The sequence below is a fragment of the Lactuca virosa genome, chromosome 5, assembly GCF_052849685.1.
Source record: "Lactuca virosa cultivar CGN04683 chromosome 5, Lactuca_virosa_CGN04683_v6, whole genome shotgun sequence".
Taxonomy (NCBI): Eukaryota; Viridiplantae; Streptophyta; class Magnoliopsida; order Asterales; family Asteraceae; genus Lactuca; species Lactuca virosa.
The window spans coordinates 380612661-380624933 of record NC_136430.1 but is presented as its reverse complement, the minus strand read 5'-3'; the positions used below and the strand labels follow the sequence as shown (position 1 = coordinate 380624933).

Below are 12273 nucleotides of genomic sequence, written 5' to 3'. Positions count from 1 at the left end.
ACATATAAAAACCCGATGTAGACGTTGACCACACCTTCGTCTTCTCATCTTTTTCCTACTGCCACCACCTGGATTATCGCCATTTCTTTACATCTTCACTGAGCAACTACCATCAAATCAAGCATCGGTCTACAAACGACAACCATAGTTAGAAGCCTTTCACTATTTCTACATCATCGAACCGACAACATCAACAACTGAGCCACCATACACCACTATCATCTTAAGCCCTTGTTCTAATTCAAACGCCCTAACTAGCCTAATGAATACAAACACCAAGATAATTTTTTTTTTAGAAAACCAAAGTGGTTTTCTTGTCAACATCTCCCGAACACAATACACCAATTCCCCAAACATCAGAAGGAGGCTCTTAAACACCATTAATAACATCTTTATATGATAAGTACATAGGGGTACCTCTCTAGTAAGGACCTAACTTGTGCTTTGTGCTCTGTTTTGCTCGTTTTTCTAGTGAAACCATCTCTTGAATTCGCTACAAGCATTACATTTTATGGTGTAGGTCACAATGAACGTACCCTTTCTTGTGAATATGAGTTAACTAACATAGAATTGACCTAATATAGCCTTTCAAATCATTTTATGATAAGCTTTTCCAAATTTCTTGATTAGGTCAACTAGGGTTCCATTGGAGAAGATGAAGCCAAGAGATGAGAGAAGGTTTAATCAGGGAGTGTAGAAGGTTAGAGGAGATTGGGTCGTCGGTGGTAGGAGAAGAAGAAGGAAGGAGGCGGTGAAGTTTTTGGGTTTAGGTGGTACAGACAAGAAAGAGGTGAGAATAAAGAGAAAAGGAGAGAAGAAGGGGTAGGGTAGGGGTGCGAGGTGGATTGAGGTTTTTTTCCAAGACAAAACTGTGAAAATGTCCCTGTGGTATGCATTTTTTCTGACGTTTGGTCCAAACCTCGATTTTTTGGATTGAAATCCTTTTGAGCTAGTTTTTTTGGTCCCTCAAAAAACTAACAAGACTAAAATGGCCTTTTATTTTTATTTTTACATTTTTTAAAACTTATTTTTATATTTTATTAATTAAAAAACAAAAAAGGACCCACCCTCTCTCTCTCTATCTCTCTTTTTTCTCTCTCTATCTCTTTTCTCTCTCTCTCTCTCTCTCTCTCTCTCTCTCTCTCTCTCTTATATCTGCACCCACCACCACCCATCCTTCATCATCAAGTGCTTCTTAAACGGGAAGATTCCGACCACTGTGTCCAGCGGCGATCCTACTCTTCACGTTCCCAAACTTCGAAATCTGGCAATGAATTGTGATAACACTGGGAAGTCATGACCGTATTCCTCCTCTTCCTTCATCAACAACTGCCAAAATACAAGATAACAGGCACCAAATCTTTAATTTTCAGGCGGTGATGGGGTAGACCAAGATGCACTCTTCGATCAAACTCCAACAACGGATGTAGATCCAGATGCATGAATCCGGTAGGACGACTTTAAACCCAAAAGAAACTTGATTTGGGTTAGTTTTTGGATATGGGTTAATTTTTGGATGAAATCAAAAGAAGATGATGGAATTAGAACTTCATATCTGCTTTGTTCTCTGCCACCAAGGATGAAGAATTTCTCCATCGCTTTGGTTATATTAGGTTGTAATACGAAGTTGTGATGAAAATTGTAGGTAGGTTAGATCTGAAGCTATTTCTACAATAATTTGGTTATGAACTGTAAATTGTTTGTTTCTACAATTGAAGAATCTGGGGGGTGATTGGCTGTTCGATCTACTTCATTGATTATCATTGGTTCATATAATCGAGATTCAGGGATTTGCTGACATGAGAAACAAACGATCCTTAACAGGTGGGTCTTTGACCCCCATCGTTTTTGAGATCTTTGATTTTTTAGCAAGCTCAATCCTTCTTAGCGTATCTGGTAATTATAGTTTTGAGATCTTTGATTTTTTTATGCATATAGATGAACACATGAATTGTTCCACTTGATTTTCTTTTCCACTGGTAAATCAATTTGATACAAAGAGGAACTAGAGAGAGAGAGAGAGAGAGAGAGAGAGAGAGAGAGAGAGAGAGAGAGAGAGAGAGAGAGAGAGAGAGAGAGAGAGAGAGAGAGAGAGAGATGTCTTTTTTGTTTTTTATTTAATAAAATATAAAAATAAGTTTTAAAAATGTAAAAATAAAAATAAAATTGTATTTTAGTCTTTTTTTAGTTTTCTGAGGGACCAAAACCAAAAAAAAAACTAGCCCAAAAAGACTTCAATCCAAAAAAATCGAAGTTTGGACCAAACCAAAAAAAAAAATACATTCAATAAGGACCATTTTTACAATTTTGTCTTTTTCCTATTATTGAAAATTATAAAAATTGGTAGCAAGGGATATGAAGCTAACCAAATCGTAAGGATCAAAACTGCAATTTACTATCAAACTACCAGTTTTCCTAGCTTTTAACATCTTATGTTAAATTTAGATTTAAACTATTTCTTTTACCATTTTATATACTTACTATTTCTTTCTTTTAGTCAAATTGATAAAATTGTTTTATTAAATCTCACTCTCGCTGTACGATAAGATGTATTCATGTATTCGATGAATCTATTAATAGTCTAAGCATGTTTTTTTATTCTCATAGTTTTCCATAAATTAAGAAAAACCCTAGTTCTTGATTTGAGGTTAAAGTTCAAAATTTTGAATAAAGGGAAGTTTACATAGACAAGACATGTGTATCTCTTCTCCTTCTATCCATAAACTCATGCAATCTCCTGAGTGCAACATTAAGTGTTTCTTCACTCATATTTGCAAAACAAACCCTAAACCAACCGGGGTCGGAGCACCGGCAAGAACTTCCCGGCGAGATGTTCAGCTTCACTTCCTCCATTATCGTCTTCCAGATCTCCAGTTCACCTTCTTTTGTTGCCTCCTTCAAGTAAGGACTCAAATTCATCCAACAAAACAGCCCAGCATTCCCTTTTAAACACTCGATTCCGGCCTTCTTCAACCCGTCAACAATCATTTCATATCGTTTCCTCAATCTTTCTCGATTGATCTTTATATACTTTTCAGTGAATTCCTTATTTGATAACATAGACGCCAATAGAAACTGGGTTTGCGATGAAATTAGGGTAAAACTAGACATTCTTCGAGCAGTTGTCACTACTTGATCATTATACGAGTACACGGTTCCCACTCGGAAACCCGGAAGACCAAGATCTTTCGAGAGACTATAAACGATGTGACAACGTTCGGAATCTTTGTAGTTTCGTGATTCAAGGATCTCTGCAATACTGACAAATTCGTCAGAATGGAATACAGATCCTGAATAGATTTCGTCCGAGACTAAATGAATGTTTTTTCTCGTGACGAAGTCCAAGATCTGTTCTAGAACTTTCCGTTGGATGGTTGCACCCAACGGGTTCGAGGGGTTCGTTATTAGAACCCCTCGTACTTTCATGTTCATTGATCTTGCATGATCATATGCAGATTCTAAGGCTTCCGGAGTAATTTGGAAATTGTTTGAGCTTTCGCAATGGATTGGCACAATTTCCACACCAGTTCTCCATCTCAAATCTCGATCGAATCTGAAACATTCATGAAATTATGTCAATAAAACACAAATCATAATAAGTATATAATTTTATGTGTTAAAAGATCAAAGTTTCGGTATTAACTAATATGTCAGAGGTCACATATCAAGTGGACCCATCATTGCCATTTGTTTCAACATTCTTGAAACCAGGTGATATAGAGGCGATAAAGGTCCACATATTAAGTGGACTTTAAAGAAATATTCATGAAAACAAATTAAATAGTTTCAAAATGAAGAAAACTTTCATACCCTGGATAGTAAGGAGTGGGGACAAGCAACGCGTCACCAGGATTTGCTAAAATGAAAGTTAAAAGCTCATTAGCAGCTGTTGCACCCGCAGTCAAAACGACTCTTTCAGGGTCGAATTTTGCTCTTCCTCCCCTCACTTGTTCCATAAAACTTGCCATTGCCTATAAACCCAAATGTACACTAGTTAGTTTTTTTAATCCCTGATCATAAACTATGCACATGTGTTAGTACATATTGTGGAAAAGGTTGTACCTTTCTGAAAGTTAAAAGGCCATGGTAGTCTTGAAACAAAGCATTCTCTCTAAAACCAGAAACCCTTTTGCCCCAACTTGCTGCTTCTTGATTAGATTCCAAATATTCTTCAAGCAAATCAAATGACACCTGTTCAAGAAAACCAAAACCCATAAACTGTTAGGTCATGTAAATGTAGACAGACTTAACTATACAGTTTTTGATGAGATTTGATGCATTAGTGCTTACTTGATTTTCTGCTAACCCCATTTGTATAACCCCATGAGGGTTATGTTTTTCATGATATGGGTTTTCATCATAAGCTTTCCATCCAGCAAAATATGGAGAGTTTTCTCCATGGGTTTCTGAAACTGCAATCTTTGATAAACCAACAGTTGGTTGTACAATCTTTATTGCCATGAATACAACTTTCTAAAGAAAGTAAGGTGCTCTTTGTTTTTGTGTGTTTTATTGATAAAAACCTTTCTCTAGAACTCGTATTTATATGGGGAGTCAACTCCTTTTTCCCAGAGCTCAAATTCGTGAATGCAAGATAGTTATGCTGCAATGATTTGTACATTGTGTATTAAAGATTGTAAACTTATGTGAGCAAGTGGCGTTTAAATGGTCAAACACATACAAAATTTGGGGTTTAATTTGGCAAAGGGACGGATGAATAAAAAATTGTATATAATAAGATTGGGGATCAAAAGTCACATTTTTTTTTGTAAGATATACTTGTATTTTATTCTTGGTGACAACTATTGGGTTTTGTCATCTTCAAAATGCTTATGAAGTTGCACTTGTCTAATCATTTTTTGTTTTTATGGTAATCAATTTATCAATAAGATAAGTAACTTTGATATTTATATTTTAAGTTAATTAACCTATCACTAAGATTGATGAGTGTTATATCACACAATACCATAGTATTGCAATTGATGAGTGTTATACCACACAATACCACAGTATTGCACTGTCACGTCATCATCATTTTAGTTTTCTTTCACACCATAAAACTGGTGGGTGTCATACCACACTTTTATTTTTATTTTATTTTATTTTATTTTATTTTTTTTATTTGAATAAAATATAATTTAATAAAATTAATAAAAGGAAAAATAATTACATAGCTAAAAAACAACAATTAAATAAAAACAATGCATAAAACGATTACATAGATAAAAACGACAATTAAATAAAAACACTACTTGTAATAATTTTTCATGATGTCTGCTATAACCCTCAAAACCATATTAAGCTCGTTACCAGTGAGGTGATCGGAAAGTTTTATTAAAAATTTCATACCCCGACTTCTTTACTTCTCCTCTCGAGCTATTTGTTTCTCCTCCAACTTTTCTTTTTCAAAACTGAAACGACTTTCATAATTCAAATTATAAACTTCGAAACTACCATCAACTCTGTGAATGTCATTTCCTCTTTCCGTTCTCGATGTATTGGACGAAGAGCCTATCTTTTTCATCTTATCTCGACCAATTGACCGAACTACCTCTTCAAGCCCGAGCACTTCGTTCAAATCAACCACAAAGTGTGCATCCGATGAAGTAGTGTAACTTATCTCGAAAACTTTGGTTCTTTTAGAATCACCTTCTTCGCTACCAAAATCTTCTATCCATTCGGGGACTTGGATAAAAACCTCCAAATATAGCGAAATTTGAACGAATTCTTATTATTATCAACACGAAAATTTTTAAGGGCCGTCTTTAAAATTTGTCCATCAAATTCCCCACCTTTTTGTTGACTTTCCAAATTGTTGTAATAGTTGTTGAATTTTGTGACATATTTGTTCATCTCGTGAAACTTACTATTACATTGGTCTTTATGCTAATTGTCACGACCCATCACTTTAAGAAATCGCTACATAACGTGTCGCCAAAAATGGTCATGTTTTTGCGCGTTTCCGGTTCTTGAATCCTCCGAAATGTCGACCCATGATTGCGCTAAAACCATCTCTTCATCTAGTTGCCATTATTGAGATGCAATCTTCTCATTTCGAACCAAAAAATGCTTTTCCTTTTCATTGTCTTTTGGGGTTGGATGATTTGGGTTGGGTTTCCTGAAAAATTTGGTGTTCGGGCTCGTTTACTGGTTTGGAATCGGGTTGGGTTTTTTGGACAAATTCGACTTCCGGTTTGGGGACGTATTCGGAGAGGGGGGGAGGGGATTTTGAAACATGGTTGGGCTAAGAGGTTCCATCGTGTAATATTGTTGTAGGGCTCAGTAACCAGTTTCCATTAATTTGCCTAAATTAAAGGTAATAATAATTTAATATTTAATTATTAAAATTAATTAATGGTTAAAATTACCTATTTAACCCTTATTTAGGTTTTTGAAATGATTGACTCACAATCATTCCTACATCCATACAATAATTAGTTAGAATACCTGACCCCCCCCCCCCCTCTCTCTTTCTCTCTCTCTCTATATATATATATATATATATATATATATATATATATATATATATATATATATATATATATATATACATTAAAAAGGTATCAACGATGCGGTCGTTATAAGACTAGTGTTGAGTACTTTCGACATTAGTTTAGTACAAATATCGTTAAATCTATTTAAATAGTATTATATATGGGTGTTTAGTCTTTTAAATAACTATAAGGTCATTAAGTAAGTTACTACAAAATGTGGTTTTTGAAAATTCAATTACTATAAAAAAGAGGATCTAGGCCCTCATATTTCGTGCACCATTCTCTTGATTCAAGAGTCTTTATCTTCTTATCCCCCGAGCATTTCGGTCCCTCGTGATTTGACTTCTCTTTCTGTAGTTTTAGTATAGTAAGTGAGCGCTGAAGCGCTACAAGAATCTTTTTAGAAAGATTCAGCGACGAAGTTCTGCCTCTGCAGAGCCCGACTCCTAGCTAAAACCCCCTTGTAAGTAAGTTATGGTGACCCTACTTTACGTATAACTTATGTTTAAGTTCATTATCGTTATTATGAACCTATAAACAATATATGTGCTAAGTATAATAAATTATACAAAGTGTTGTCATAATACCTTTTAACTGCTCACGGTATGGGGTTGTTGGATTTCGGAACAGCTTAAATGCCAAAATGGTCCTGCCCTCCGATATTTCATGTCTGACCCCTATCTATACATAGTAGTTGAAAAGTATTGTTTAACACTTATATAATACAAGAAAAAAAATATTGCTCGTAGACCTTGAGTTAATAATAAATCTAGACTAATAATTAGTCGCAATGTTAGACTACAATCTAGTGATAATGATACTAGGTTTCGTCGAAGGAAAATAAAATTGTTAGAAGCGAAGCGCTGCCCGAGTTTGGAGTCATCACTTTAACAAGTGAGTGCATAGTTACTTTCATCTTACACATAGATATGAAGTATTTAATTTTAATACTTGCTATATGTGCTTATTACCTGTATTTCTGATATCTATGCTAGATGAACGATTTATACATGTTTTACTTGATTTAAACTGTATATGTATTTTTATACCTATAAATATATTGGGTAAAGATGGGTAGATGAAAGATGAGAGGTGAAAGATGATATAGATGATGAGAGGTGAAATATGATGAGAAGTCTTGACCTTAGCGATGATACAGTCATCTAGCAGAGTATAGATGACGACCACGAACTATTCTAGCCAGTCTAATGGAACGCTAGCAGACTTGCAACCTGTAGGTGTTTTTGAACTACGTGTTCACCATATGTACTCTAAAAACCCTGACAACTATGGACTTAGTGCCTTATGAATGGACGTTGGCAGCTATAGATTTAGTGCCCTATAGATGATCATTGGCAACTATGGATTTAGTGTCTTACAAATGAACGTTGGCAGCTATGGATTTAATGCCTCATAGATAACATCGGCAACTATGGACTTAGTGCCTGTTAGATAAACCCTGGCAGCGATGGACTTCGTGCCTATTCCTTAGGACAATCGTTAGGAATAAATATGGAAGAATAAATGATTCTTAGGGTAGATCCTTAAGAATAAAGAAGGTAATGGGGATGGGTAATCAGGTTAACATTTCAACATTAAGTATGTGAAGAAACAAATTAACTATATTATTGTAGGTTGAAAACCTTATGTACTCACTAGGTTTCCCAACCTGACCCACTCAATTTATTTTTATCACAGGTATTGATGTGAAGATACATTACACCGAGAGAGTAAATGAGATGTAAATCATTAGTGTAAATGAATGTAAGTTCTGTTTATGCTTATGTTTCTGTATTGAATATGACATTCCGATGTTTTAATATAAATAAAAATACATTTCTTCGGAAATGCTTTGATAATATATTTATCATGTTTTTCTAGGAACAACTTCCGCATTATTGTTCTTCAATAAGCATAAATAAAATTTTTAAAATAACTGTGAATTTGGGGATGTCACATATAGCAAGTTAGTGTTAGAATTATTAACTCAAAGTTAGCAACAATGGTATATATATATATATATATATATATATATATATATATATATATATTAATAACAATATATTTTTCAATATTTTACTTATATTTGTGCAACTCACGGACATTCGCCAAATCATCATATCATATCATACTATACTATTAAGGAAACATTTTTCCTTTCACCACATTCATTTGAAACTCCCATGCATTTTTTCCTTTCACCACATTCATTTGAAACTCCTATGACTTTTTAATTTCTTTCTAGTAATGATTATAAGTTGGTTAATAAGGTTAAATAAATATCAAACCTAAAGTGTAATCATATATAAACTAAATTTCAATATTAAAAAATATCTTTACTTCTACATATAAAGTTATGTTTTTTTTAACTTTTAACATATTATACTTAATTTATTAATTTTAATATATTGTTGGATGTAAACCATTATCATTTTAAAGCTATAAATTTTGAACAATTTGTATAAAATACTTAAATTATTAATTTAAATATCATATTACATGGTCAACTTCAATATAAATTTTAGTTTAACTTAAACGACCCAAAAAATATTTTGTAAATAATTAAAAGTGATAAATTGTAATGTCTTTCTAATAATGATTATAATTTAGTCAATAAGGTTAAATAAATATCAAACCTAAAGTGTAACCATAAATAAACTAAATTTCAATATTAAAATAATATCTTTACTTCCTACTTATAAAGTTATGACTTTAACTTTTAACATATTATAATTAATTTATTAAATTTAATATGTTATTGTATATAAACCATTATCAGTGTAAAGCCACAACTTTTGAACTGTTTGGACAAAATACTTAAATTGTTAATTTAAATATAACATTACAGAGTCAACTTAAATATAGATTTCAGTTCCACTTAAAAAACCCAATAAATATTTTGTGAATAGTTAAAAGTGATAAATTGTAATGCTAAATGCAAAAACTAAATTGCAATCTCAGTTTAACTAAATTATTTCCTAATGATATTTTTATAATCGTTAAAAGTTTTCAAATAAGTAGCTTAAAATAACTTATAATAACAATAGTTAAAAATAACTCTATATAAATGATTATATTGTTATCTTTAACCACATTCATTTGAAACTCCCATGACTTTTCACTTTCTTTCTAATAATGATTATAACTTGGTTAATAAGGTTAAATAAATATCAAATCTAAAGTGTAATCATATATAAACTAAATTTCAATATTAAAAATATATTTACTTCTACATATAAGGTTATGTTTTTTAACTTTTAACATATTCTACTTAATTTATTAATTTTAATATATTGTTGGATGTAAACCATTATCATTTTAAAATGACCGTGAATTTAGGGATGTCACATGTAACAAGTTAGTGTTAGAATTATTAACTCAAAGTTAGTAACAATGGTATATATATTTTTTAATAACAATATATTTTTCAGTATTTTACTTATATTTGTGCAACGCACGGACATTCGTCAAATCATCATATCATATCATATCATCATACTATACTATAAAGGAAACATTTTTCCTTTCACCACATTCATTTGAAACTCCCATGCATTTTTCCTTTCACCACATTCATTTGAAACTCCCATGACTTTTCACTTTCTTTCTAATAATGATTATAACTTGATTAATAAGGTTAAATAAATATCAAACATAAAGTGTAATCATATATAAACTAAATTTCAATATAAAAAAATATCTTTACTTCTACATATAAAGTTATGTTTTTAACTTTTAACATATTCTATTTAATTTATTAATTTTAATATATTGTTGGATGTAAACCATTATCTTAAAGCTATAACTTTTGAATAATTTGTATAAAATACTTAAATAATTAATTTAAATATAATATTACAGGGTCAACTTAAATATAAGTTTTAATTTAACTTAAACTACCCAAATAATATTTTGTAAATAGTTAAAAGAGATAAATTGTAGTGTCTTTCTAATAATGATTATAATTTGGTTAATCAGATTAAATAAATATCAAACCTAAAGTGTAACCATAAATAAACTAAATTTCAATATTAAAATAATATATTTACTTCTACTTATAAAGTTATGACTTTAACTTTTAACATATTATACTTAATTTATTAAATTTAATATGTTGTTGTATGTAAACCATTATCTGTATAAAGCTACAACTTTTGAACAGTTTGGACATAATACTTAAATTGTTAATTTAAATATAACATTACAGTGTCAACTTAAATATAAATTTCAGTTCCAATTAAAAAAGCCACTGAATATTTTGTGAATAGTTAAAAGTGATAAATTGTAGTGATAAATGCAAAAACTAAAATGTAATCTCAATTTAACTAAAATATTTCCTAAAGATATTTTTATAATCGTTAAAAGTTTTCAAATAAGTAGCTTAAAATAACTTATAATAACAATAGTTAAAAATAACTCTATATAAATGATTATATTGTTACCTTTAAAATCAAAAAACAACGTTTGATGTTTTAAATAAGAGTAAATTACACGAATGATCCCTATGGTTTGGGGTAATTTGGGCGCTTGGTCACTAACTTATTTTTTTTAACTCGGAAGGTACCTACTATTTGTTTTTATTACGCGTTTGGTCCCTACTGTTTGTGTTTGTTGTGCACTTGGTCTCTGTCTTACCTAAAAAGACTATTATTTAAATAGGGAAAAATGGTAGGATAGGTAAGATAAGGTGAGGGGGTGGGGTTGGGGGTGTTTATTTAAATAAATTAAAAAATCAAGGGCAAACTAGTCTTTTTAGGTAAGACAAGGACTAAGCGCGTAACAAAAACAAACAGTAGGGACCTTCCGAGTTAAAAAAAATAAGTTAGGGACCAAACATGCAAATTATCTTAAACCATTGGGCCATTCGTGTAATTTACTCTTTAAATAATTATAATGATAGAAATTAAAACCTTAAACAAATAAATTTTAAAAAATTAACTAACAATAACAACTATAAATACATTAAACCATATATTATATTTAATTTTATTCATGAGTAACTCACAGATAGAAGTCATTCAAACGATTGAGATTATGCAGTTATAATAGATGTATATATTATCATATAATTATAAATAGTCAATATATTATATCAATTTAGTATACAAATTATTATATCAAATTTAACAACAATGTTATTTTTATATTTAAAAAAACATATATTTATAAAGATTTCAACTATATAGGTTTTTCTGCGCAACGCGCAAATGAAGCATTTTTCCTTTCACCTCATCAATTTGAAACTTTCAACTTTTCATATTTCCATATAATATACTTTTTAACTTAAATATGTTATTAATTATAAAGATTATGATAAATGAAAGACTTCTTGAATTATCAATAACTTGAATATAGTGTTAAATGCATATCCTAAATTAATATATCAAACAAACTTAAAAATATAGTGTAAAATTTAAAACCTAAAGTAAAATATCAAATAAAGTTTTTAAAAAACTCATTGTATAATTTTTACAAGAGTTAAAAGGAAAATATTAAATGCAATAAACATAAAATAACATAATATAGAAGTAAAATTAACTAAAAGATCTCCAAAAATTATATTTTATAATAATTGAAATTCCGTTAAGTTGTTTTTAAATTAATTTATAATAATAATAATAGTTAAAATAATGTAAAGTTATAAATTAAATTATGTTACATCACAAGCAATGATTGATAATTTAAATAATCATCTTGAAGAAACTAAAACGTCGTCAATTTTTTTAAAGTTAATAAATCATAACATTAGCTAATTAAAATAGATGAGAAATATAACTAA

At 30.6% G+C, this 12273-nt stretch overlaps 1 protein-coding gene across 1 annotated transcript; it reads right to left on the bottom strand.

The window, feature by feature from the left end:
* Positions 1–2577: 2577 nt before the first annotated feature.
* On the bottom strand, positions 2578–4498 carry LOC145115184 (1-aminocyclopropane-1-carboxylate synthase 7-like). Its single transcript, XM_079051408.1, has 4 exons — positions 4291–4498; positions 4063–4191; positions 3811–3971; positions 2578–3553 (listed from the first exon to the last, which is right to left on the bottom strand). Exons 1-4 carry the CDS (start codon positions 4459–4461, stop codon positions 2680–2682), a joined length of 1335 nt encoding a protein of 444 aa, XP_078907534.1. The 5' UTR covers positions 4462–4498; the 3' UTR covers positions 2578–2679.
* Positions 4499–12273: the final 7775 nt, after the last annotated feature.